The sequence below is a fragment of the Podarcis melisellensis genome (assembly GCF_964234715.1).
Source record: "Podarcis melisellensis genome assembly, chromosome: 12".
Classification (NCBI taxonomy): Eukaryota; Metazoa; Chordata; class Lepidosauria; order Squamata; family Lacertidae; genus Podarcis; species Podarcis melisellensis.
Genome location: NC_138544.1, coordinates 14,379,936 through 14,407,476, shown reverse-complemented (window position 1 = coordinate 14,407,476; position 27,541 = coordinate 14,379,936). Strand labels below are relative to the sequence as shown.

General features: G+C 43.7%; 3 protein-coding genes across 6 annotated transcripts in view; 1 reads left to right on the top strand and 2 right to left on the bottom strand.

Annotated features, from left to right (window-relative positions):
* Window positions 1-12,684, bottom strand: part of ACAD11 (acyl-CoA dehydrogenase family member 11) — a 39,855-nt gene extending 27,171 nt beyond the window's left edge. The window contains exons 1-6 of one of the 2 annotated variants that reach the window (XM_081882956.1): window positions 12,289-12,684; window positions 12,009-12,200; window positions 6,713-6,812; window positions 4,293-4,418; window positions 2,476-2,637; window positions 1,162-1,326 (exon numbers count right to left, since the gene is read on the bottom strand). In XM_081882956.1, coding sequence (XP_081739082.1) covers window positions 1,162-1,326; window positions 2,476-2,637; window positions 4,293-4,418; window positions 6,713-6,812; window positions 12,009-12,145 — 690 coding nt within the window. In that variant the 5' untranslated portion in view covers window positions 12,146-12,200; window positions 12,289-12,684. The remainder of the gene's footprint in view (window positions 1-1,161; window positions 1,327-2,475; window positions 2,638-4,292; window positions 4,419-6,712; window positions 6,813-12,008; window positions 12,201-12,288) is intronic. The other variant, XM_081882955.1, reaches the window with a different exon arrangement.
* NPHP3 (nephrocystin 3) overlaps window positions 1-27,541 on the bottom strand; it is a 227,965-nt gene that overhangs the window by 164,218 nt on the left and 36,206 nt on the right. For both annotated transcript variants that reach the window (XM_081882914.1, XM_081882915.1), the window contains exons 27-28: window positions 25,858-25,973; window positions 25,320-25,507 (exon numbers count right to left, since the gene is read on the bottom strand). In XM_081882914.1, the coding sequence (XP_081739040.1) occupies window positions 25,327-25,507; window positions 25,858-25,973 (297 nt within the window). In that variant the 3' untranslated portion in view covers window positions 25,320-25,326. The remainder of the gene's footprint in view (window positions 1-25,319; window positions 25,508-25,857; window positions 25,974-27,541) is intronic.
* UBA5 (ubiquitin like modifier activating enzyme 5) lies at window positions 13,200-23,085 on the top strand. 2 transcript variants are annotated; one of them, XM_081883014.1, is made up of 12 exons: window positions 13,200-13,458; window positions 15,154-15,199; window positions 15,286-15,375; window positions 16,348-16,457; window positions 16,946-17,032; window positions 17,597-17,681; window positions 18,498-18,602; window positions 18,759-18,886; window positions 19,235-19,370; window positions 19,583-19,658; window positions 20,352-20,458; window positions 21,658-23,085. In XM_081883014.1, the coding sequence occupies exons 1-12, from the start codon at window positions 13,319-13,321 to the stop codon at window positions 21,739-21,741; spliced, it is 1,194 nt and encodes a 397-aa protein (XP_081739140.1). In that variant the 5' UTR covers window positions 13,200-13,318; the 3' UTR covers window positions 21,742-23,085. The 2 variants fall into 2 exon arrangements, with proteins under 2 accessions (XP_081739140.1, XP_081739139.1); XM_081883013.1 differs by having other exon boundaries at window positions 13,203-13,458; window positions 20,352-20,461.

The window sequence follows — 27,541 nt, the reverse complement described above, 5'->3', positions numbered from 1 at the left end:
TTAATTTCTCCCCTCATTCTGAAGCATTTTACTTCACACTGTCCTTTCCCCTGACATTCTGGCACGACATGTCATTCAGAAGAAGTCAGGAAAACTTCCCAAGCATGGAGGTCGATTCCTATGACTGCTGGCTCCGTTCAGTATTACAACATCTCTATGTACGTCTCTGAAGTCTATTATTCTATTAGGAATATAATTCAGTGTTCCTTTCTAATTCTAAAGACATTTGTATACCTAATGGAGCAGTAAGAGGCTTCCTTCAGCGAGGAACATTGTTATCAATGTCATTTCTCATAATTGTCAACTTGTCACGATAAAAACAAGTAAATCACTAAAACAAAGCAGCCAAGTGATACCCCTTCTTCCCTCAGACACATTTAAAAGGCTGTAGAATATTAATCAGCCCAAGGCCTAGTTGAAGAGGAACGTTTTCATTATATATATTTTAGGCTCTAGGCAAACCTCCCTGGGGAGAGCATTCCACAAACTGGGAGCCACTACAGAGAAGGCCCTTCAGACCTCGCATGCAGAAGGCACACAAATAAGGGCCTCGGATTATGAACACAGAGTCTGGGACAGTTTGTATGGGGAGGGGTTGTCCTTCAAGTCCTTTTTTTATGTAATATGGTGAAGGAGTGATTCATGAGGGTACTGGCATCAAATTGATTCAAACCTATGGAATAAATAAATTTGAGGCACGACAAAAAGAGTATGCAGACATACTCTTAGAGAATTTGAAACCTGTCACCCTCAGCACAAGTCACCCTCAGCACCATCCAATCTTTGGGTGGAAATGTGCCCCTTCTAACAGACTCCTTTATTCTTCTATCATTTACAAAGCATTCCATAGCCTTTTCTTTCTTTCTTTCTTTCTTTCTTTCTTTCTTTCTTTCTTTCTTTCTTTCTTTCTTTCATTCCAATCCCTTTTCAGAGTGGCCACTGGTGACAAATTTAAACAAATTGCACCTAACCAATAGAGCAGTGTCATCCGTGTCTTGCTTCTGATAACACACAAAAGTATTTGGACATCTTCCCCGGAGGCAGAAAATGCAATATTTTACAAAGCACACAGAAATAAGAGGGACTACTTTTATCTCAGGGCTCTATGCACATAGTATACTGAAAATGCTACACGCCTAACTGAAGCCGTATGCACAATACCTCTGTTGGATGAAATATGATGTTGTCTAATCGAAAATCTCCATGGACCAACTTTTCTTCAGTATCGCCAGGAGGCAGGTTGCTGGTTAACCATTCAGCCAATTCATCCATAGCTGGGATGTTTGCATGAGCAGCTGCTTGATACTGTCTTCTCCAAGTTGATACCTGAAAACAAAATCAGTAAGGGATGGGGCAAAATATATGTTAGACTGAGGCCCAACTGAAGGCAAAATGTTATGGTTGTGATCAAAAAATAAATTGCTTAAGCTCAGACAAAAGGTTTGTGCTAGCGGACTTCTCCATTTCTTTTTTAGTATTATATCACAATATCGCTTTCAAAAGCAGATTGCCGTGGTTGCACCATTTTTTGGATCCTAGTCCAGGAGTTCCCAAAATGTGGTTCATGGACTTCATTCAGGAAGTCCGCAGGATGTCTATGGACTTGTGATTGAAGACAAAAGAGGGCACATCCATCACAATCAATTATTAGTGAATTTTTATTGCTTTTCATTTCCCATATTGTATTTAATTGTATTTGTTATGGGACAAAATGCAATTTATAAGAAACCAATGAAGCAAAAAAACAAAAACAAAAAACCTTTAAAAATCATGCAGCATCAAGCAGAATGAATTACAATTGCTGCAACGGGAAGAAAAATCATTAAGTGGTCAGCTAAGTTGCTCAGCGATTTTCAAGTGCTCCGTGGGGGGGAAGGTTTGGGAACCACTATCCTAATCCATAAAATTAGTAGCCTTATTTCCTTTTTTCAAAAGGGAACACTTCCTCACACAGCAGACGAGTAGCACAATTCAAATGTATTTTTTTTTTAGTGAGAGTCAGAAGCACAGGTGTTGTAAAGGTGTGGTGTGATCTGTTGTGGAAAACTGATAATGGGAACATCAGCAGTGAAGTAAGAGGAGGAGGAGGAGCACAGAAAGGGCAAAGTGAACAACGTTGGGTAAAGCAGAACTGCAAGTGTAAGAGGGCTGCAGAAAACCTATTTGCTTGATCAGCAGCTGCAGTTAAATCAAACTGGAAATGACCATTGATCTCTGGCCAATGCTGCTACTTCTGTAAACGTGCTCCATTAGTTGCTGACACCAGCCACTTAAATATCGCCCAAGACTTGCAGAAAGCTAACTTTCTTGTTTAACAGTTGAAATATGTATCCCTTGCCTGACATCAAAAAATAAAATAAAATATGAGTGTGTGGAGGGAAGTCAGTCACTCTGTAAATGGCAAAGAGAACATTACTGGTGAAGAAAGTCATACGATGAGGCTGAAGCATTGGAAAGGTTTTGTAGATCATTTACCTGCCTCTTACAGTAACCTGGTCCTTTTCCATAGCCTTGGAGTCCCAGTGAATTCACATTGAATGAGTGTAGTTTGGCCAGAGTTTCTATTACAGCTATGTATAGAGCAGATCTTTCCACTGGACTTATGTCAGGTAACGCAGTGTTTCGGAAGATGCGACCCTAAAGACACCAGGAGCCAAATATAAGGTGGGTGAGAAGCAAATAGGGAGGATTACAGCTTTAAAACACAAGATGCACCAGACCATCTGCACTGTGCATTTAAAGCAGTATCATGCCACTTTAAACAGCCATGGCTGCCCCTAAATAATCCTGGGAACTGTAGTTTGTTCAGGGTACTCGGTGTTGTTAGGAGACCTGTATCCCTCCCCTCATCCCACAGAGCTACAATTCTTACAGTCGGGTTAACAGCAAATCACTCTTCCCAGGGAAATTTGGGGAAGAGGGGTCTCACAGAACCCTTAACAAACTACAGTTTGTTTAGGGAAGTTTTTAATTTTTGGTGCATTACTGTATTTTAATATTTGGTTGGAAGCCACCCAGAGTGGCTGGGGAAGCCCAGGCAGATGGGGGGGTATAAATAAATATATTATTATTAATTATTATTATTATTATTATTATTATTATTATTATTATTATTATTGCAGTTCTCATGAATCTTTGAGGGAACCCATGACTGTTGGTACAGTACAATACTGTTTTAAATGTATAGTGCAGATAGAGCCTAATATATAGGCTCAGAATAAATTACGAAGTCAGTGATGACTGTCTTACTGGTTTTCAGAAGCACTGAGACATAGATAAGCTGCTTCGCCTTAGTTGAGCAATGAAGATAAACCAAGAGATCGGATTAGTAACATACTTAGAGGGAAACAACATGAGATCATAACTTCATAGTTCTGTGCTTGAATGCAGAATTTATTTTCACAAACTGGAAGGGGCTGATGTGTGAGACTTTAATCTTTTGCTCCTGGCTGTGGTCCTCGTTGCCACCCCACCCCACACACAAATAAAATATGCATTGAAGAGAGGAGGAAAAGAGCCCATCCATTTCAAAAGAAACCTTTTTGCAATGCATATTGCAAGCATTGTAGAGCTGATCTAAATCAGAACTGCAGTAAGGGGCAAAGGCTTAGAGTCTCCTCTGTTAGGATATTTCCATTCCACCTTAAAAGGGAGCAGGCTTGTGAGTCACAGAGTCTGCGTATTTCCTGTTCACAGGATGTTTATGTTTGCTATTGCTTTCGTTTTCTCTCTCTGCCCCAGAACACGCTAGCAGGCAGTCATGTTTGTTCTTTGTTCTGACCAACGCTGAATAAACATTCTAAATGATACCCTCCTGAGTGCAACTTTTGTTGTGTGTGAATTCTGCTGATAGAGTGTGCATCAGCCCAGGAATGTGGCCATCTATTTCTGGAGCTCGTGTCGCTAATCGCTGATACTGTATCTACGGGAGATCGATGGACGTCCGGAGTCGACGTGGAGGCAGTGGTAGCCTTTGTCTCCCTGGCAGTATCCCAACACCCTCTTCCCATACTCTAGGGTCCTGATCCAGATGGGGAGTCCCAGGCAGGGCCGGCCCAAGACATTTTGGCACCTGAGGTGAACCACAAAATGTACCTTCCACCAACCAAGGGAAGAAGAGGTAATAATAATAACAATAATCTTGGTCACTGTAAGAACAAGATGTTAGACTTCATAGGCCTTTGATCTGGTTCAGTGGGGACATTCTTATGTTTTTAAGAATTCTGGGCTAAATTTGCCCATGGAGCAGGAAAACTGTGTGCAATAAATGCTGTTGCAATCAAAGCACCAACCTGTACATGTTGCATCACATAAAACTCCGTTCCAATCACAGAAGCATCGCTACAGTATAAGAGAGGCTCAGGAACTGGGAATCCAACAGCAAACAAGGCTTTCTGAACCTGATATTCTCTGTCGACCTGAACAGGATTATGGTAGGATATACAATAATATGAGTGATAGGAGCTTAAGTGACAAAAGCTGTGATCCACAGAAACGGATGCGCTTGCCCTATTCAGATCAGTAGAACTTAAGAATTCGGCAATTCTTATGCATTTCAGCCAGATTTACAGCACAATCCCATAGAAGTTTATTCAACGCTAAGCCCAGCTAAGTTCAATGGAGCAAGCATGAATAAGACTGCAATTTTAAGGTTACAACCCTTTACCAAATTTCCTGAGTGCAAGTTCAGCTGAGCTCAGTGGAGCTTACTTCAAATACTCCGGCCTATTATCCAGCATTCACAAATCCTTAAAGGTGCAATGAAGCCTTCAGAAATGAATCACAATCGTTAGCACTTACCCAAATGTATGCAAGTGCTATCTGATTGTCCATTTAAGTAATTTATAGATTATTAACAATATTGAAGCAATTTACTTTAAAAAAAAATCCAAATATGTAAGTATACAGTAAACACAATCTCGATAACTTTAGAAGAAGAAAAGTTCACATGAACAGATGTACGACACAGGGCAATATCCATACACATAAAATAACCATGCCAATACAAAAGTCTAAAACGAAAAACCGTATCATTTGTTAAACAAGCCCACATAGACATTCCACCCACACAACAGTTCTCGCAATTTATCACTTTCATCAGCCACTCACACCAAATATGCAGCCTTACCAGGGTTTTATTTCTTTTTTGATTTCACAGCTTTACATCAGTCTCACACATGTAACAGCCAATAAAAACCAAACACGCTAACCAGAATAACACCCTTCCTCTCTGTGGCTTAAGAGTTGCATACAAGTGGAGGGTAATCTAGCCATTTCACATGGTTTATTTCTATGGATCAGTTCAGCTGACGTAAGTTTAATATAAAATATGCATGTGACTAACATACAGGCTACTATCTTAGATGTGACCTGGAATGAATATCTACCACCCATACCCCAATAGCTGCAGAAAGTACCAAATTTTGTTTCAGCAAAATTTGGCCACCACCCTCCTTTAAGTAGGAGCCAGACTTTACAGAGACAATGGGATCTCTTTCAAGGTACACGTATAGATAAATGTGTGGTCTCCTCAAAATTAAGGCTGTGCCCTCCTTACTTTGAAGCTATCCCAGGAGTAAACAACAGTTCAAAGGATGTGGGCGTTTCATTCTTCAGTCATTCAGGAAGCCCCTTTCTCTACCAAGTTTTGTTAGATTCAGGCTATACCCAAACCCCAGATTTTGAATGGTGCATTCTCTCACAGCTCAAACAGGACCCCCCTCTTTTATTCCTTAAGGATCAATCCTATCCTTTACTAGACCAGTGTTTCCCAACCTTAGTTCTCCAGCTGTTTTTGGACTACAACTCCCATCATCCCTAGCTAGCAAGACCAGTGGTCAGGGATGATGGGAATAGTTGTTTGAAAACAGCTGGAGACCCAGGGTTGGGAAACACTGTGCTAGACAACCAAAGGCACAGGCGAGAGATGATGTTGGCTTGTGGACCTAGTATTTTAATTCCCTGACTTTGTGTTCTGTGCGCTTCTAGAACAGGTGTACACCCCTCCCTTTCTTATAGTTCTTTCTTTTTAATGTGAGCCTGTGGCACTCACTCTTTAGGGCTAGTTAGGGACTCTCTATATTCCTTAGAATTAAGGGGTGTATGTGTCTAATGAGTGTTTGCTGCTCGCATATGCAAAACATCCATATGCTCTGTCTCTTTTCATTTCTGCGTAATAAACCATTTTTTGCCCTACTTCCTGATGTGACAAGTTCATTACTGGGCATGAGGGCTAAAGGTATACACAGCATCACATTTTATTTTTAACAGATGCATGTAATGGCTCCATGCTAAAGGTGCCAACCCTCTCAGAGCTTCACATTGAGTTCATGCATGTGGTGGACATGCATGTGGTTTCAGATATACACCTCGTCACAGGAGGGGGGTCTATAAAACTCTGAAACCCCCAACCCCCAAGTCATAACACACTGCACCAACTCCATCCCATAACACAACCACATCGCATTGCTAGTAACAAATGTTAACGCCAACTACTGACAAATCCTCAACACAAATCTAGCAGCAAATGTAACACAAGATCAGGGACGATCCTGGACGGTAGCAGTTCTGCTTTTTATACCTGCAAGCCTAGTCCTTACGGTCAACTGAAGAAGCCATTCTCCTTCTCCACCCTGTTGCTAACCAAATCAATGTTTTCAAACGAAAGCCAAATATATTTCATGAATGGATTGTTTTACAGCAGCAAATTTACCTTATGAGCTTGAGGCAGGAGTGAGCCATGAGGTTTCTTCCTCAGCACGTAGGTCTTGAGGCCTTTTTCCAAGTAAAAAGTTGGGTTGGACTGCCCTGAGCTATGTGAGCAAAGATATGCATTATTATTATTATTTTAAAAAACTTGTTAGTCACTTTTTACACACACAAAAGCTCACCATGTGAGTTACATTTTAAGAAGGTAAACAACGTAAGTACAACCCAACACATGCTGGTTATAGAATCATAGAATGGTAGAGTTAGAAGGAACCACAAGAGCAATCCAAACCAACTCCTTGTGATGCAGGGATATTTTGCTCACGACCCTGAGATTAAGAGTCTCGCACTCTACCGAGGTATGAATGAAGGAGATTCCTAGGGCAGCAAACAAAAATTCAGCAGGCTGAGCTCTTCGGGCCATGGAAATGTAGTGATGAATAAGAGACTTTCTGCTGCCCATCAGGCAATGGCTTTTCCCACCTATCTTGGCCTACCTTCCAGCCCTAGGAGGCTTCCTAAGAGAGCTGCTCCAGAGGAAGAACTGTGAGGGGGGAGAGAGACTCTGCTGTTCATCAAGCAATGGCTTTTCCCACCTGCTTTGCCCCACCCTCCAGCCCTAGGACTTTTCCCCAGACCAGCACTTTGAGAACAGCAGAAGCAGCTGGGAAGAGAGAATAGGAGTTTAGGGATATTGAAAAATAAAATAAAATTATAAGCTGTGTGTCCTTGTTTCTCAGTTTGATCCTTCTGCATGGTTTTGTATGTTTTGCGGGATTTCATGCATTGTGACTTGCCGTTATTTTTTATTGATTCTAGTTTATTAATTCTTTATTGTAATTGATAAGTGCAAACCGTTTCATTATTATTTGCTGATATTTAATTTTACAGTTTATTATAATATTCCAATGGATTATTGAATATTGCTTTATTGGATATAAGTTGCTTATTTAAAAGTTATTGTGACTTTTTTTGTATTGGATCAGATTTGTTAATACTTGTGTGATCTTTGCTGTCTGTTTTGTTGTTTGTTCAGCCTATAAACTGCCTTGTGTATAGTAATACAAGGGGTTAAAAAGGGATGGGGAACCTGTGGTTCTCTGGATGTGGTTGGACTCCATACACCATCAGCTCTAGCCTGCATGGCCAATGGCCAGAGATGATAGGAGTTCTGGTCCAGTCTTATTCTTAATCTTTGGCGATCACTCGTAGCCGACTAAGATTGTCTTCCATAACCACAGTTTTGGATCCACACGTCCTTCCACAGTGGGAACCTAGATTCCCAGGTGGGAGTTGATCATGGTGAGGGTTTGCCAAACGTGCCTTCCTCTTAGCACGTTTTTCCCTTTCGTCCTGAGTTTGAGCGTCTTCAAAGCCCATGACACCTTTAGTAAAGGCTGTTCTCCAACTGGAGCACTTGCAGGCCAGTGTTTCCCAGTTGTCAGTGTTTATACTCCATTTTTTTTTAGATTTGCCTTGAGAGAGTCTTTAAACCTCTTTTGTTGACCACCAGCATTACGCTTTCCATTTTTAAGTTCGGAATAGAGTAGTTGCTTTGGAAGAAGATAATCAGGCATCTGAACTACACGACCAGTCCAACGAAATTGATGTTGAAGAATCACTGCTTTGACACTGGTGATCTTTGCTTCTTCCAGTACACTGGCATGAGTTCGCTTGTCTTCCCAAGTGATATGGAACATTTTTCAGACACAGTTGATGGAATCTTTCAAGGAGTTGGAGATGGTGCTTATAAGTGGTCCATGTTTCACAAGCGTACAGTAAGGTTGGTAGTACAATAGCTTTGCAAACAAGCATTTTGGTTTCCCTGCAAATGTCCCAGTCCTCAAACACTCTGCACTTCAACTGGGAGAAAGCCATGCTTGCAGAGTTCAGGCGATGCTGGATTTCGGCATCAATGTCACCCCTTGTGGAAAGATAACTGCCCAGCCAGGAGAAGCGATCAACATTTTCAAACGTTACACCATTGAGTTGGATTTGTGGCACTGCAGAGGGGTTGTTTTGTGCTTATTGGTTCAGTGACATCTGGAGGACCCTAGGTTGTCCACCCTTACCAAATCTAATAACTTTGGTTTAATTAGTTAAAAGTCTGGGTGCATGGAAGAAGAACCACACCTATGAAATTTTCTCATGAAACACTTGCACAAGCAAATTGCTTTGATGATCAAAGCAACACATTTTGAGGCAAGCCTTTTCAGCGGAGGCATACCAGTGGATTCGAAACTGTTTTTTTTTTATATATCTGAAATTGCTTTTATTTTATTTCTATTTGGTAAGAAACACGGTTTTTATTGTTGATGCTTTTACCGTGGTATTGCTTCAAGATACTTTATGGGAAGTGATTCACAAATGTAATCTAAATAAATAAATATAAATACTAAATCTGGAGTCGACGTTCAGAGCACGCACAGCACACCTGCTCATTACGTGGCATGTTTTCTCTCCGAAGCCATAACAACCCCAGATTTGGTGCTGAGGGGGAAAAAAACAGCACAAAAGCAGAATGCTCTATGAGTTCAGAGGGCAATAATTAGACCTCTATAACTCACTAAAAAAAAAAGTTAGCTGGTCCTTACAAACAAGTGTATTGCTGGTAGGATATGGGTTTCTGGAACACAGTTTCAAAGCTAGTTAATTATTTGCAACGGTCCAAGATAACAACAGTGTCTCTCTCTTGCCTATTTCCGTCCTTTCTTCCTACCTTTGGGGATTGCTCAAACACAACCAGGATAGGCAGGTCAGTACTATATGTGGAGCTACAACCATAAATGGGCTAGTATTGTTGTAAAACTGGGCATTCCAACAGGAGAGACTGCCTTGAGAGTCTTGGCAAAGTTGCCACATCTCTCCTTTGTTAGGTGAATTACAGGTAAATGGCCCACAATGAGGAAACAGTTGGAGAGCCATTTTGGGGGGAGAAAGGCATTACTGTCTCCTCCCCCATTAGCTGAGATTATTGTAATCTGTGTACCTGTGGGGAAAACAAAGGACAAACTGAAGTGAGTGAGATCCAGAAAGACACACAGAGCTGTATATGGGCTCTCAGACTGCTGGCTTTCTTCCTAGAGATCTGATTTGAAAGCAGATAGACCGGCTATCTGGTGGACTGTTTAGAGCAGGCATGGCCAAACTTGGCCCTCCAGCTATTTTGGGACTACAGTTCCCATCATCCCTGACCACTAGTCCTGTTAGCTAGGGATGATGGGAGTTATAGTCCCAAAACAGCTGGGGGACCAAGTTTGGCTATGCCTGGTTTAGAAGCTCCCCACCATGAACAGCCTGTAAATTTGTAAATGAGTGCAAATATTACGAAATACCAGTATTTTTCAAATACTCTCTTTCCAAACGAAATAACACCTGGATAAGCAGGTGTTCTCACCACTCTGAGAAGCGGAATAACATTACATAACACTTTTCTGGCCTCAAAAAAGCCTTTCAAACAGCCCTGTGCTGCTCTTTGAACCACTGGGTTTTCGGAGGTTCAAAGAGCAGCACTGGGCTGTTTGAAAGCCTGCGTGAGAAAACTTTAGATGTTGTTAGTGTTTGCTGGGGCTAATGGGAGTTGGGAGTCCAAAAACTGCCTAGAGTGTCTGCTTTAAAGTTCCAGAACTTGTCAGCAACCTGGGGAGAGAGGAATTGGAGGGGTACGTGGGAGAAAAAGAATAATGGGTATATGTTCTGTGTATAACTACAAAGGGAAGATTTGTCTCCTTTAAGATATTGGAATGTTTCCATAAAAATAGATAACAAGGGTGTCCTTCGTGGAGGTGGGGAAGGGAGTAAAACACTGAAAAGGCAAAAGTAGACTTATTTCTGACAAAAAAAATGCCTTTACGTTTTGCTTCATATCTCAGGTTCTACAAAGGATAGAAGCTGGGAGATCTGGGGGTTATTGTTCACCTACCGGAGATGTCCTAACTTATTCAAGCATCTTTAATTCACACTTCTAAAAATACAGTGGTACCTCTGGTACCAAAAAGTAGAGACATCACCTTGCCAACAAAGGTCTGTATAGTAAAAGCTATGGTTTTCCCAGTAGTGATGTATGGAAGTGAGAGCTGGACCATAAAGAAGGCTGATCGCCGAAAAATTGATGCTTTTGAATTATGGTGCTGGAGGAGACTCTTGAGAGTCCCATGGACTGCAAGAAGAACAAACCTCTCCATTCTGAAGGAAATCAGCCCTGAGTGCTCACTGAAAGGACAGGTCCTGAAGCTGAGGCTCCAATACTTTGGCCACCTCATGAGAAGAGAAGACTCCCTGGAAAAGACTCTGATGTTGGGAAAGATGGAGGGCACAAGGAGAAGGGGACGACGGAGGACGAGATGGTTGGATTGTGTTCTCGAAGCTACCAGCATGAGTTTGACCAAACTGTGGGAGGCAGTGGAAGCCAGGAGTGCCTGGCGTGCTCTGGTCCATGGGGTAACGAAGAGTCGGACACGACTAAACGACTAAACAACAACAACCTCTGGTTACGTACTTAATTCGTTCCGGAGGTCCGTTCCTAACCTGAAACTGTTCTTAACCTGAAGCACCACTTTAGCTAATGGGGCCTCCCGCTGCTGCCCAATTTCTGTTCTCATCCTGAAGCAAAGTTCTTAACCCGAAGTAATATTTCTGGGTTAGCAGAGTCTGTAACCTGAAACGCATGTAACCCAAAGTACCACTGCATAGGGTATCTCAGGGGATAATTAAGAATGTGCAGGAGAAAGGAAAGCAATCTTATCCCATCAGATTTCAGTGAAATGTTTGCAGCTTAATGTACTCCTTTCCATCTCTCTCCACACATTGATTTAAGAGTCCTAAGGCTGCAGCGCTATCAGCGTTTACCGAAGGCTGCGAACACACATGAACTAAAAATTCATGACGGCAACCGGTTTGGTCATTGGGTTGCGCTGCAAAGTCTTGGGAGTTGCCACCGGAGATGCAGCAATTACGCTTTAGAATGGAGCGCAATAGGTCCAGGGTGCCAAATTTTGGCATTGCACAGGGCACTAATGAAATCTGAGAACTCAGCATAAACACCTTATTCTCTTTTAATGGCAATGGCGCCCACCTGAGAGGGATCCGGAGTTGAGGAGAGAGTTCTGGCTGAAAAAAAGTCCTGCCCATAACTACGGTTCCCACGATTCTTGTGCCGGGGGGGTGGATGGATCATAGAATTGTAGTCTTGGAAGGGACCCCCAGGGTCATCTAGCCCAACCCCCTGAAATGCAAGAATCTCGCTGAATTCAGTGCCCTGATTTTCGAGCACCATTGCTCCGCGAAGCTGCCATCCTTACCTGTACTGCCTGACCCTCAGCGCTTCGGGTGGGTGTTGCGGGAAGCCCGGCAGGTGCCGGCCCAGGTATCTCTCCAAGGCTCCCTGGTCAAATCTGTGCGGCTTCCTCACTTCGGTGGTATCGGGCTCACTTGCCATTTTGCAGAGGCTCCTCTCCACTTGCCTCGAACCGGTTCGCTGACGTGTTGCTACACTGGAGGCGAGAGCAAAGAGGGCGGTGGGGGTGAAATAATGATTGCAGCGCAAAGGTTGCTGCAGCCGCTCCTCCAAAGGCGACTCACCTCCAAACTATAGGGCTGCCTCTGAAGTTACTCCAAAGCGTTTGCAAAGACGCTCCTCCTCCTCACCCGGAGCAGAAAGAGCTGTTTGGGCTGCTGCCCCTGCGGCTCAGTCCATGCTCTTTTCTGGAGACTGAACTCTGACTGAAATAATTCTTTCACCGGGTCTGCCCAAGGCGTTTGGCTTTTCCCCCTCAAGGCTGGCGGTGTCGTAGCCCAGACCTAGTCGCTGCTTTAGAGAGCAGGTCCACTGACTTCATTGGGTCCACTCCCAAGTCTTGCGTGGACGGGGCTGCTCAGCTTGCACCCCTTAAACCCACTTGCAAAGCAATGCAAAACCCGGGGGATGAGGGCAAAGCAAAATGGTGCCCTTTTCATGGGCGTAGGCCGGGATTTTTGTTTTGGTGTGGGGCAGACTTTTTTTTGGGGGGGGAGAACCCGTTAAGTTATTTTTTTTATTGTGGGGGCAGTTGCTCCCCGCTGGCCGCCCACCTCTCCTTGGCCGCACTTTTGCTTGCAAGGGGGGCAACCAGGATTTTGGTTTTGGTGTGGGGCAGGCTTTATGTGGGGGGGGGGTAGAGAACCTCAGTTATTTTTTATTATGGGGGGCAGTTGCTCCCCCCGCCTGCCCGCCCGCCCCTCCTTGGCCGCCCTTTTGCTTGCAAGGGGGGCAACCAGGATTTTGGTTTTGGTGTGGGGCAGGCTTTATGGGTGGGGGGGTAGAGAACTTCAGTTATTTTTTTATTGTGGGGGGCAGTTGCTCCCCCCCCCCTGCCCGTCCACCCCTCCTTGGCCGCCCTTTTGCTTGCAAGGGGGGGGGGGCAACCAGGACTCTGAAACTCGCAGCAACTTTCTGAAAGGAGAGAGAACTCCGAAGGCCGGAACTGTGGTCGCCGGCGCTGCGTTGCGCGGGGGGAAGCCTTTTGCCGTGACTCCAGGAAGCGCCGGTTGGGGAGACGTGTCTCTGGCAGCAGCGGCGGCGCGGGGTTGGGCTGAGCAGCCGGTACTGCGGGCTTTCCGCTGAGGGATCGCCATGGCCGCCTCGGAGAAGCTGGTGGAGCAGCTGCGGCGCCGCGTCCGGGAGCTGGAGGAAGAGCTGGGCCGGGGGGAAGGAGGCCGGCGGGCGAGGATCGAGCAGATGAGCCCGGAGGTGACCGACTCCAACCCGTACAGGTGAGCGGGTCTTTGGGGCAGGGGAGGGTGGTCGTGAATTACATTGCGGGGGGGTTGGGCTAGATGACCATTGTGGGGCGGGGGTCCCTCGCAGCTCCACCATTCTGTGATCCCGCCCTTTCCCCCCAAGGAGGAGCTCAAGGTTCTCCCCCCACACCCGCTCCACACCAGCCCTGCGAGGTAGGCTATAGGCTACCTGGCCCAGGGTCACCCAGTGAGCTTCATGTAAAGTAATAATTTTTTTATCAATTTTTAAAAATTAATTTTCCAAAAAAAAAAAAATTAAAACAAACATACATACATCCTGTTTAAATCTTGGTAACATTATTAAGTGACTTCCTCAAATCCCCTTGATTGAATTTCATTATATATCATTTTAACAGTTTTCCAAAGTAAAATAATAATCTTAATAATTTATTCCCCGCCCATCTGGCTGGGTTTCCCCAGCCACTCTAGGCAGCTCCCAACAGAAAATTAAAAACACGATAAGACATCAAACATTAAAAACTTCCTTAAACAGATGTCTTCTAAATGTCAGTTGTTTATTTCCTTGACATCTGATGGGAGGGCGTTCCACAGGGTGGGCGCCACAACCGAGAAGGCCCTCTACCTGGTTCCCTGTAACCTCACTTCTCGCATTGAGGGAACTGCCAGAAAGCCCTCGGAGCTGGACCTCAGTGTCCAGGCAGAACGATGGCGGTGGAGATGCTCCTTCTGGTATACCTGGCTGAGCCCTTTTAGGGCTTTAAAGGTCAGCCCCAAAACTTTGAATTGTGCTCAGAAATGTACTGGGAGCCAATGTAGGTCTTTCAGGACCGGTGTTATATGGTCTCAGCGGTCACTCCCAGTCACCAGTCTAGCTGCCGCATTCTGGATTAGTTGTAGTTTCCGAGTCAGCTTCAAAGGCTGAGCTGGGATTTGCAGACCCTGGGCTCCCAGATCCTAGTTTAGCACTCTGGCCTAGTCATTCTTAACCTCTGGAGGCACACAAAAGAAAGGCCTCAAGATTGTGGGGTCCACGTTGGTTCCTATGGGGAGATGTGGTTGAAGCCAGCACTTTGAATTGGGCCCCAGAAGTTCATGGGTAGCCAGTGCAGTTGGGCCAGGGTTAGTGTTATGTGCTCAAACCAGCTTGCCCTAGGGAGCAACCTGGTTGCTGAATTCTGCACCAGCTGGAGTTTCAGAACTCTTCAGAGGCAGCCCTGAGTATGAAGCATTGCAGTCAAAAACTCAAGAACTTTTCGGGGGGTGTCCTGGTTTTTTAAGTTTTTGAAATATGGCAGCCCTGTGTCAGTGGATAGATGGAAGTCCTTAACAGCTGGTCAAGAAGTGGTGTGGCATTTTCAACTACTGTAATGGAACAGTAAGAGGCAAGTAATGGCTATTCCTAGTGGCAGCACAGCAATTAGTGGCATGAACAGGCTGTATACATACCTTCAAAGTGTTCCCGTTTAGCCCTTTTCACCAATCTGGAGGTTGTTGGTTTATGTTCCAGGATGTTGTAAATGAATCCATACTTAATTTAATCACTGTGGGAGATCTGGAGCTGCTGAAATATCCAAGACAAACAGGGATTTCAACACACTTCAATTTTGCACCATGGAATTTGCTAATCTCCTTTTGATCTTGAAATAGCTGTGCCATGTGAATGAAGCCCACTTGACAAAAGTGTTTTTGTTTCTTCCCTCTCTCTAGTCGCCTGATGGCGCTGAAAAGAATGGGAATTGTGAAAGACTATGAGGTGGGATAATGTTTCTTATAGAAGTTTGCATTAATGATGTAAACTCACGGCACAAAATGCTTACCGGTGTTGGTTTCTTGTTGCAGAAAATCCGCTCCTTTGCCGTCGCGGTGGTGGGTGTTGGTGGAGTTGGCAGCGTAACCGCTGAGATGCTGACAAGATGTGGCATTGGTAAGGTAATAATACGTTTCTTCCTTATAACAACACTGTCCTGAGTAAAATCAGTGGTGCTTTGATGAATGATTAATTTCCCTTTGTCAACTTAAATGTATTCGCAGTGGCCTCTGTAATGGGTAAAGGGTAGTCACATATATGATGATTAGTGATGGTTTGGAAGCTGTAATTGGCTGAGGCTCCTGGAAGTATCTTTACTGTGCATTTTCGGACACACAGTTCTCCTTGCATGTCCTTTTTTGGTTCTTATGCTGGTACTTCATTTTTCTAAAATAGTTGAAGCAACATACATGGATTTATTTCATTTAATTCTAACAACAGTCCTGTAGGGTAGGTTAGGAAGAGAGGAAATGACTTGCCCATGGCCAAAGAGCAAACATCAGTGTTGAAGCTTTATTTCCTACATCCAACCCCCACCAATCTCCAGTACAGTGGTACCTCGGGTTACATACACTTCAGGTTACAGACTCCGCTAACCCAGAAATAGTATTTCGGGTTAAGAACTTTGCTTCAGGATGAGAGCAGAAATCATGCTCCGGTGGTGCGGCAGCAGCAGGAGGCCCCTTTAGCTAAAGTGGTGCTTCAGGTTAAGAACAGTTTCAGGTTAAGAACGGACCTCTGGAACGAATTAAGTACTTAACCCGAGGTACCACTGTACTGTTGTTCTCTGATTCTTTTATCTCTGCCACAGAAGCACATGAGGGACAAATGGGAGCATTTTTGCGGAAGTAACCCTTACAAAGTTATTATTTAAAGTTAAAGGCATCTGTGATGAATGTGAATTTTGAATCTTATTTTACTTAAACTATCACAGTCTTTTAAAACTGAATTCCAGGTGTTTTAGAAATAAATATGTTTGTCATTTTAGAATCCGTAGGAATAAGTAATTGTTAGCCCAAGGGCTGTGACCCTGTCTGTCCTAAACATGAACCTGAGCAAAGGCCATTCATGTGTTACTGTATTCTTTGTTTTAGCTGCTCCTGTTTGATTATGATAAGGTGGAGCTGGCCAATATGAACAGGCTCTTTTTCCAACCCCACCAAGCTGGACTGAGTAAAGTGCAAGCAGCAGAGCACACTTTGAGGTATGTGAAAGTGGGAGGTGTCATCCAGTTATTGGAATGCGACTTCAGACATGCAGAACTTCCAACTTAAAAAAAAAAGTTTCATAAGAAACTAATCTTAAAGAAATCATGCTGTGTACCTTTATGCGGAAGGAAGTTCTTCTGAGTCCAGTAGGAGCATGGGATTGCAACCTTAGTACGGTGGTACCTCGGGTTACATACGCTTCAGGTTACATATGCCTCAGGTTACAGACTCCACTAACCCATAAATATTACCTCGGGTTAAGAAGTTTGCTTCAGGATGAGAACAAAAATCGTGCTAGCAGGAGGCCCCATTAGCTAAAGTGGTGCTTCAGGTTAAGAACAGTTTCAGGTTAAGAACAGACCTCCAGAACGAATTCAGTTCTTAACCCGAGGTACTGCTGTATGTTAGAATTTGCAACACAAACGTGTGGGGCTCCTTTTAAAGATGTTCATGTTAAAGCTGCAGTGTTGGTTTTATCCCTAAGGAACATCAACCCTGATGTGCAGTTCGAAGTACATAACTACAACATCACAACTGTGGACAACTTTCAACATTTTATGGACAGGATCAGGTAACTTATCTTTCAGGGGCTGGTAGTGGTGGTCGTAACGAAACACTACTGATTCACATTTCTCTAAATCAGGGGGTTGATAACCTCAGGCCTGGGGGGGGGGTCAAATGCAGCTCTCCAGGCTTCTCTGTTTGGCCTTGGGACTCTCTAGGCCACACACCCTTTCTCCCAGGCCACACTGCTGTCTGACCTAGCCTTACCCCATCCTTGAGGGCTTTTAGCTGGCTGGAAATAATCCTTTAACTCTTATAATGATTCTCCCTAGCTTGGATGGAGGATAGAGGGGTCTCTGTAAGCAACTAGCCCATGGGTAGGCAAACTAGGGGCCGGATCCGGCCCAATCGCCTTAGCCTATTGTACAGAGGTTAAATTGGCATTTGTTGTTCTAGCCCTGCCCATTGCTGGCATGTGGGCCATGTAAGATTTCCTAGAAGGGGATGCAACCCTTGAGCAGAGAAGGATTCCATGCTAATAATGAATGGAGAGTTTCATGGTAAAACAGCTTCCTTGATCTTCTAGTAAGGCTCCCTTAATAATTCAATTTTCTCCCCTTTTTATTTATAGTAACGGAGGTTTAGAAGAAGGGAAACCCATTGATCTTGTATTGAGCTGCGTGGATAATTTTGAAGCACGCATGGCAATTAACACGGTAAGTGCAGCAACAGCAATGCACACATGCCTCCTGTTATCACCCAAGTACACATTGCACACCTATTGCTAGAAGCTGTGGATCCCGTACCCAGTACATTGTAGCAAATGTGGCTACTGTGCCACCTCAGTGGGAGCAGTGGAGGGTTCCCAAAAGTAAGCCGCTTCTGAAAAGATGTGGCTATTCCAGAGTAGCTGTGCTTGGTACATTTGCAGTATCATTGTGCCTTGAGCTTGTGTATGTTATATGAAAGCAGAATACATATACAAAGATAGTAATATTGGAGATTAAACCGCATTTTGTTGGCGACTTCAGCTTCATCCTTTTGTGAATGCTAAGAGACTTCTGCGACATGAACAGGATCCTTTTTCCAGGTCTGGTTTGAGAAATTTGAGGGATTACTGAAGTCTGTCACAAAACCCAAAAACCTAGGAAGTTTTGTTTTCCTAAGAACTTATTTTCAATTGAAATTCTTCAGATGATCAGGGGGCCGGACCAACTCTCCTACAATGAGTTCATTTTCAGGCCTGGATACCAGGAGTGTGCTACTGATTCTTGCCTTTGAATTTGGGTCACCTGATGTCATGGTGATGGTCATGTGATTTTACAGCAAAGGTGTCCTGGCTCATCTTTCAAAGTAGCTGCCAGTCAGCTTGGGGGGGGGGGGGAGCTCAAGATCTAGAAAGTTCCCCTCCCCTGAGATAAGCCTTTAGCTTGATTCAGCAGGACACTTCTTATATCCATAAGCAGTTTAGATTTTTGCAGCAAATGCAACTTATGCATGTATAAATAGGGCATGTTTGTTGTTTTTTTAAGGCTTGTAATGAACTTGGGCAAATATGGATGGAATCTGGAGTGAGCGAAAACGCTGTCTCTGGCCATATCCAACTCATCATCCCTGGTGAATCAGCTTGTTTTGCGGTATGTGATGTTACACTTTCCATGTTCCATTGTGCTGTCCTTCTAAGGTGAAGTTGTTGGAATCTAAAGTCATTTTTTGTTGGCTCCTTCTCCTGTTCATGGGTTTTTCAAATGCCCCTTTTATGATTCTCAAACTCCTCTCCCTTTTTTGGCTAGTGTGCACCTCCACTTGTCGTAGCAGCAAATATAGATGAGAAAACGCTCAAACGGGAGGGAGTTTGTGCCGCCAGCCTTCCCACCACTATGGGAGTGGTCGCCGGTCTTCTTGTTCAAAACGTCCTGAAGTAAGTGACTGAGATGCCTCGATTTTAAAAAAAAGTTTAAGTGGGAATTGGTTCATGACATCAAGCATATTGGGTGAGATCCAGAGTAGTGAGAGCAGCTGTGTCCTTGTGCATTGTCCATCTGTTCCCTCCACATCCTCCTATATTTGCTGCAGATAGTAGGGACCCTCCAGAGCAGATTTTAGGGGTGCACAGGTACTGAAGGAGAACTCCAGTTGTGCAAGATTTCTGTTGCGCAAGTAGGCAAGCATCATTGAATGTCACCCATAATGAACCATGTGTCTTCCGTCTGACACATGCAAACAATAAACTCTTCTCTTCTTTTATCCTTCCTTTATTTCCCCCCAGATATTTACTGAATTTTGGCACGGTGAGCTTTTACCTTGGCTATAATGCAATGCAGGATTTCTTTCCCTCCATGACGATGAAACCAAATCCACAGTGTGATGACAGAAACTGTAGACACCAGCAGGAAGAGTACAAGGTAAAATAAATTACTAAAAGAGCTCAGGCTCCTTTTCCGATTCCTGGAAAGGGGTGGATAACTTGTTCAGCGGAAGTTAGAAAATGTAGCATGAACTCTTTGGAGCTATTTACCCGAGTATGGTCATTCTGAATGGGCCTTTAGCATATAATTATTTAACTTTTCCCATTTGTGGGAACAAAAACGACTTGTGACTGTGTTTGCATTTCCAGAAAAAAGCAGCAGAAAATCCTAAAGTAGAAGTAATTGAACAGGAAGAAGAAATAGTTCATGAAGAGAATGATTGGGGTGAGTTAAGATACTAAGACAACACAAATTGCTAGCTTACAACTAGCTTGGAACTAGTAAAATTCCCATCAGCCTAAGCAGCTGTTATTTACTTTCTCTCTTGTGAATGATTTCAATTGAGCCCCCACCCCAAAAAGCAGGTAGCTGTAAGTGAGGACATAGTTGTAATAGCAGTACAAGCTATGGTCTTCTCACTATTGTGATCTATTATTATCATGGAAGGGTATCCCACACTTTGGGAGGTTATGCTTAATTAGGGTTTAAAAACCCCTAAACATTACCACTGCTTCCAGATCCATTGGGCCAGTCCAACATGGGGGAGGGTAACAGCCCTACTCCCTGCCCTTCCAATTGCCTGAAGAGGTTTTTGACTAAAACGTACAGTGGTACCTCGTGTTGCGTAACCTCCAGGTTACGGAATCTTTGAGTTATGGCTGTTGCAAACCCGGAAGTGTATACTTCCGGGTTTTGCGTGCGTGCGCATAAGGGCACCTCCGGTTGTGAAGTTTTCGGGATACGGCCGGGCCTCCAGAACGGATCTCGTTTGTAACCAGAGGTACCACTGTAATGTCTTTATCTGCCCTGAAACATAATTTCAGTCTGTAACTTTTTTATATTTGTAGGCGATTACTGTGTATACTATTAATCTGCACTAACGCTTTCCCTTGCATTGATGTGTTTGGGGCTATTCAGGGATAGAGTTGGTATCGGAAGTTTCAGAGGAAGAATTAAAAGCTGCTTCGGGTCCAGTTCTCGATCTTCCAGAAGGAATCACAATGGCATACACAATACCAAACAAGGTGGTAAGTTGTTTTTAGCTAACGTCGAAAACATTTTATTTGGATTGGCTTTAACTTGTCAAGTTGCGTATGGGAATGAGCAATCAGTGCCGCTGTTCTGCAGTCTTCACTTCCATCGTGTACGTCAATGAAGCTGATGTTAGGTTTCCTCCTCAGTGTTTGCAGTCATGGGATTGTTGTCTATCACATGACGGTGTATGTTTTCATTCCACAGTGTGGGAAGTGACGGAGACAGGATGTTTTGTGTTACTGTGTTCTGGAAAGTGGGACTATTGTCCTTTGGTTTTTTTCCTCTTAGCTCCTTCCTCTTTTTTCATCAGACAGCAAAGTCAGAATGCTGAGTGTATTATATGTAAATAAAAGTAGATTAGCCAAAATGCTGTGCTACTGAGTTTTGTTACACGAACTGCAAATACTCTGCAGAATCGTAACTGTGCTGATGCCTCTTGGCATCAGTCGCTGTGATGTTGAGGCTGGAGAAAGCTTTTGAAGCTCCCAAACGATCGACCAGGAGGGAGAGAACATGCCAGTCGGGCATGTGTCTCTACCAGGGTCCTACACAAAAGTAGGACGAGCCTAACAGCCCACAACTGCTGTCACAGCCACAGCAGCACTGCAAGCTTTGCACCTTCCAAGCTTGGCTGTCGTAGCTTCCCTGGCGGAGAGAGCCTCTGCTCACTTGGCACTGACATGCTTTGCTAACCTTTGCTTTACAAAGGGGTGGGAACTTCTGGCTTGTGAGGCCTCCAGGTTATCAGGCAAAGGGCATGCAGAGATGCAGTTGCCAATGCACAGTTTGCAGCCTTGAAGTGTCCTTCTGCTTGTGGAAGGATGCTATATCACCTGATGGGCCTTAACTAAAGCTCATTGGGATGAACTTCTGAGTTTCCCCCATAGGCATTCAGTAGCGTAGCCAACCGCTGCAGAAGGTGGAGTTTGAAGTCAGCATTGATCATTGGTAACTTTCAGCCTGGCGTGACTAAGCGTGGATTTTCTGTACTTGCCATGCAAGGAAGGAAGGATGAGTCCCCTGACATGATGGTGATGTTGGGTGACTGACAGGTGTTAGTATTTAATTACGTTTGTACCCAGCCTATTTTACTATAATGTGTGTGGTGTTCAGCACGCCAAGCTTGTTTTGGATTTGAGGCTATAGAGAAAAGATGTAAAGGCAATTACTACTCTTTTCCCCTCACCAGGAAGAGAATGCTGTTACTGGGGAAACTGTTCCGGAATCTGAAGAAAGTCTAGAAGAACTTATGGCTAAGATGAAGAGCATCTAGCACAAAGAACACTTCAAGATTACTGTAATTTCAGCAGCCAGTGATGTGTAACAGATTTAGTCCTTCATGAATAGTGCATCGCCATGTTGTCTTTTTGTTAATTATGTGAAGACTTTACAGAAGGTATGAGGGTCCAGTGAAAACCAAGGCAAGCTGACAGGTTTAATATATAACACAATGCCAAGCAGCCTTTTAAGCCCAGTTCAGGTGAGAGTAAATTTGTTGAGCGTAATCAGTTTCTCCTTAGGATGCCTGGATTGGAAAAGTGTCTAAAATAGTAACACTTGATCTGCTTAAGCTTATAGTTAGAAGAATGAAAGGCTATGTGATATATAGAGAGAGCCTTGTTAAAAAAATGATTATCATTGTCATACACCCTAGCCAATTAATTATGACCATTACATGGAAAAATAACTGTTTGGTATACTTTTGTTAGCCGCAAGAGAAGTCTTTTGGAAGACTTAGTGGGCTGAAAATGTGGGACGAGCCAATATCTGGTTCCTCTGGCCATGCAATGTGTAATAGGAAGCATTGAATGCTAAAATTTGCTATCACCGATATACCATTATGGAGAATACTGAATTTGGGAATGCTCTTGAGCCATCATGCCTAAAATCCTCAGTTTCCAAATAAGAGGAAAATAAAGCAATGAGGTGAAAGTTGCTTTGAATTGATAAGAGAAAACTGCACTAGGAGTAAGTTTGGCAAATGATCTAGTCTACTATGTTCAATTGTAGATTATCACTCAAGTGGTGTAGGATAAAAAGCTCTGGGAAGCAGAAGTTGCCAGGGTTTCCTCCACCAAAGCATTTAATTCCCTTTCTAATCCAGGCAGGTCAAAGTGAAAGTTAGGCAGGGTTAATGACACTTGCAGTCACTCAGCACTTACAAGGCCTCTTGCCAGTTGCTTTATAATAATGTCACCTTAGTAGTATTTATTTAAGTAATATTTCAGGTATATATTTAGTAAACAAAGAAGCTGCAATTGAAGAGAAGCCTATTTAGAATCAATGGCCCTAAGGCTAACTATTTTTAAACCACCAGCATTAAACTACAGTTTATGCTTGCTGGACTGAATGTTGTACGGTCAGTTGGATAAGCCTGCTGGAGAAATGCTTTTGTCGTTAGCTGGTGATTAACATAAAGACATATTTGGGGGGAAAAGTGGTTTGGAAGTTTGATGGTTCTAGGCAATCCCACAATTAATTGCTTCAACTACTTGTTCAACCACACTCCATTCTGTTTCCATTTCGCATTTTTACAACAGCATTTTTGTGTGTCCTTCCTGTGAGTTACTTTCTTGGAAATAAACTTTATTACTAAAATAAGCTCAGCATCAACCAACCAATGTGTTATCTACTTGTGTGCTTTTATAGATTGCTTTCTACCTCAGGACTTTGTGCTCTACTCACAACTATTAAATTTGTTACAAGAGTTTTGAAATTTAGACTACCAACATTTCTAGAATTCAGCTTTAACAGAACTTCTATTGGTGCAGTTTATACCATATACAAGTTTTGTTGCCAAAGGCCTGCTTCCTGCTTATAAACATTTCAGATTAAATTATTATTGGAGTGCAAACAAATAGGGTTAAGACTAATTGAACCATTTGTTTCTAAGCTACCACTGCTTCAGCCTGATGCCTAATACAAAGAAAGGAATATTTAATACTTACTTTACTGCAGCCCTGTTCAATATTCAGCCATAAGTATGATTTGTTTTCTGTGGGGCTTGCTAATAAGCATGCATGAATATGGTTGCTGTGCTAGGGTAAACACTTATAAGGCCCTGTGCGGAGGGCCACGTATCAAGGGGAATATATTAACTGCGAGAAAGCAAAGCTGTATAGAACCAGGTAAGATAGAACAAAAAATGATAAGGGAAATTAGGAAGCCTTCAAATGTGTATAATTTTTTAAATTAAATGGTGTATTTCTTCATGCCCAGCCGCCAACTATAGCTGTGTGTCTGTCCCACACATAAGCCATTCCTGAAGGTCAAAAGAAAAGCAGCCCACACAGCTCAAGAGTACATGGTACATGGTCTTTGAGTCCCGGCTCTAGATTTTGAATATGTAGCAAACACAAAGCAGGCTATTCAGTTAAGAGTTTCACTTCCTCACAATTTAATGTATATCTCAAAGGAAGTATAACTGGACAGCTACAAATACTGCTTTTAAATTTCATAATTTACAGAAAGATTGATAGTCAAATGTTTTTTATTTTTTCTCTCCACTTTGGAGATATAATAATAATAATAATTTATTCTTTAGACCTCACCCATCTGGCTGGGTTTCCCCAGCCACTCTGGGCGCCTCCCAACAGAATATTAAAAACATGATAAAACATCCAACATTAAAAACTTCCCTAAACAGGGCTGCCTTCAGATGTCTTCTAAAAGTCAGATAGTTGCTTATTTCCTTAACATCTGGTGGGAGGGCGTTCCACAGGGCGGGTGCCACCACCGAGAAGGCCCTCTTCTTGGTATCAAAAGCTCTGACTGTAGAGTCACATTAAATCCAACAGAAGTAGGAAAAGACATTACAGAATGACAGCTCAGTTCCAACAAATCCTTTATACCTGGTCAAGGAAAGAAGGTGCTGTAACTAAAAAAAACCTGATTATTATGTAACACGAATAAGACTTGGGCTTGTGTACTCCCTATCTTCTCTAGTGCAGCCACAAGGAGTTCATTAGCCATCACTTTCAATTGTGTTGTGTCCAAACCAAAATTTCTGGTTAAGCTTAACTATGGTCTATTGTAACAAATGAACACCATAAAACCCAGTTTGAAGTTGGCTTTCCTCTGTAAACTGCAGGACAAATGACAGTTTTGAGTCAGCGAGTTAAAAACCAGGGGAAGCCTCTGTTCCTTTTGTGGAAGATAACTCACCTTGGATAACTCTACTTGGCTGGAAATAAGGGAGGCATGCAACTTAGCTTTCTGCCCCAATCAGGAAGCATCTCCCTGTTTTTGCTCAAATCAAGAACCTCCATCTTTCTGCACCTCTATCGTTACTGCTTCACCTGAGCCTCCTATCTCTTGCTGGAAAGACTCTGCACCTAAGAAAGGTATTATAGATTATATACGTACCTGTCCTTATAATCAATGGGACTTAAATCCATGTAATGTATGCAGGACCAGAGTGTCAATATAACTAAAACTACTTTTTAACAGTCGCAAACATTCAGCAATACTGAAAACAAAGTGTTCAGGGCACTGCCATCCTCCTCTTATTCAGACATACCCATTTGACGTGGGTGGCGCTGTGATCTAAACCACTGAGCCTCTTGGGCTTGCCAATCGGAAGGTTGGCAGTTTGAATCCCCGCGACGGGGTGAGCTCCCGTTGCTCTGTCCCAGCTCCTGCCAACCCAGCAGTTCGAAAGTACGCCAGTGCAAGTAGATAAATAGGTACCGCTGTGGTGGGAAGGTAAACAGCATTTCCATACGCTCTGTTTTCTGTGACGGTGTCCTGTTGCACCAGAAGTGGTTTAGTCATGCTGGCCACATGAGCAGAAAGCTGCCCATAGTTGCCTTTGACTGGACTTCACCATCCAGGGGTCCTTTACCTTTTTACCCAGTCATCACCTTTGTCCATGTTGCAAAAAAACATTGGGAGAGAAAGCACTCTTCAAACTGAGGGTGTCTCCACTGGATGAATGACGGGACGCTGCCTTGCCGCCAATCAACAAAGTCTCTGCTTCTTTGATTTCCATGGCTCTCTTATAGAGTTCAGCAGCCTTCTCAAAATCTCCTCCCTCGTAGCTGGGGGGAGGGGGGGGAGAGTGAGAGGAAACAAAGGAACAAAAAACATTCCACATTGCTGTTCCAGAACATTTGCAGAATAGTAGTAGAACTGAAAAAAGTTATAGAACACTAACTCGTATTTCCTACTTTTCTGGAGATTAAAGTCATCCCCCCAAAATCAAAATATACTACATTAAAATGCTTCAAAGAAACTTTGCCAGGTACTTCTGACCACCACCCCACCACCGCAGCTTTTGGCTCTGGTCCAAAGATCTGGTTTGTGAACCTAGCATTATTCAGTAAGCAAGTAGTACACACATACACTTTTTTAAAAAATAACAAGGTAGGTTGGTTAGATTGAATGTTACCTAAGCACAGCCAAATTCTTTAATGTTTCTCCCACACGAGGATGCATCCGCCCAAAGCTGTCTTCATAAATTTTCAGCGCGCGTTCGTAAAGAGGCAAGGCTTCAGAGTGCTTTTTCTAGAAGTATTAGGGCACAAAAGATAACAGGTATTGCCAAAAGTGTTTGTTCAGATCTGAGCTAAACACTTAAAAAGGTAAAGGTACCCCTGCCCGTACGGGCCAGTCTTGACAGACTCTGGGGTTGTGCGCCCATCTCACTTAAGAGGCCAGGGGCCAGCGCTGTCCGGAGACACTTCCGGGTCACATGGCCAGTGTGACATCGCTGCTCTGGCGAGCCAGAGCTGCACACGGAAACGCCGTTTACCTTCCCGCTGGTAAGCGGTCCCTATTTATCTACTTGCACCCGGAGGTACTTTCGAACTGCTAGGTTGGCAGGCGCTGGGACCGAGCAGCGGGAGCGCACCCCGCAGCAGGGATTCGAACCGCCGACCTTTCGATCAGCAAGTCCTAGGCGCTGAGGCTTTAACCCACAGCGCCACCTGTGTGTTTAATGAAACACTTAAGTTTCATTAAAATGTTACATTCCAACTACTGGAAACCGTAAGATATCTATGCCTAGGAGTATAGCATGTAACTACTCTCAGATTTTGGCTAAGGTATGATAAAAATCTGAGAGCTGGAAGGCAAAAACGGGTGCTGCAACTTTTATAAATTAAGCCAGGACACCAAGTCAAAGAATTAAAACAGGCTGTGCAAGGCTTAACCTCTGAAGATGAGAAAAACTAGGCTCATAAGTTGGCCCGAATGCAGACTGAGTCCAAAGGAATGAATATAATGTAAGCAATGAACACCAAACATTTCAGCCAGAGTTTGTCTGTCTCCCTGCCTACCTGCCAAAAAAGAAAAACCTTTGAAGAAGTCATGAGTCTTCTTCAGAGATAGCCAGCTATTACTCACAGAGCGCTTGGATATCCTCATTTGCAAGCTAACCACAAAAAACAGAAACTGTATGGTAGGTGAGGTTTGCGTAGAAGAATTTTCCAACGTATTTGCAAAGTGTCCCTTGGGGTTTTCTGCCTATTCTGTCCTGTGCTATAAACAGATAAGAAAGGGTGCTCTGTGAAACTCCCAAAGGAACCATGTGAGTAAGGGCTTTGCTAGGGAGCCTGATCTGCCTGATGCGAATTATGACAAGTAGAACACACACATCCCTTCCTGTGAACTAACTTGCGTGGCAGTCAGGGAGGAGGTTGAAGGAAAACATTGAGAAAATAATAACCCTGCTGTTTCATATCCAAACTGCTGTGTGTGTGAGAGAGAAATCTTGCTGCATGCCAGAGGATTTGGGCAAGGGCAGGGATGAGCGGTAAGCGAGCCAAACTAACACCTGTGGGATCCTGCTTATAGGTTTTTAATAGGTTCCATCATGCTCTGGGGGGGTTGCTAACAAGCAAGGACTTGTGCAAGTGGAATGGGGAAAGCCATTGGCAGCTGTGCTCAAAAAGTACTATAGTAAAGGTAAAGGGACCCCTGACCATTAGGTCCAGTCGTGACCAGCTCTGGGGTTGCGGCACTCATCTCGCTTTATTGACCGAGGGAGCCGGCGTTTGTCCTCAGACAGCTTCCGGGTCATGTGGCCAGCATGACTAAGCCGTCTGGCGAAACAGAGCAGCACACGGAAATGC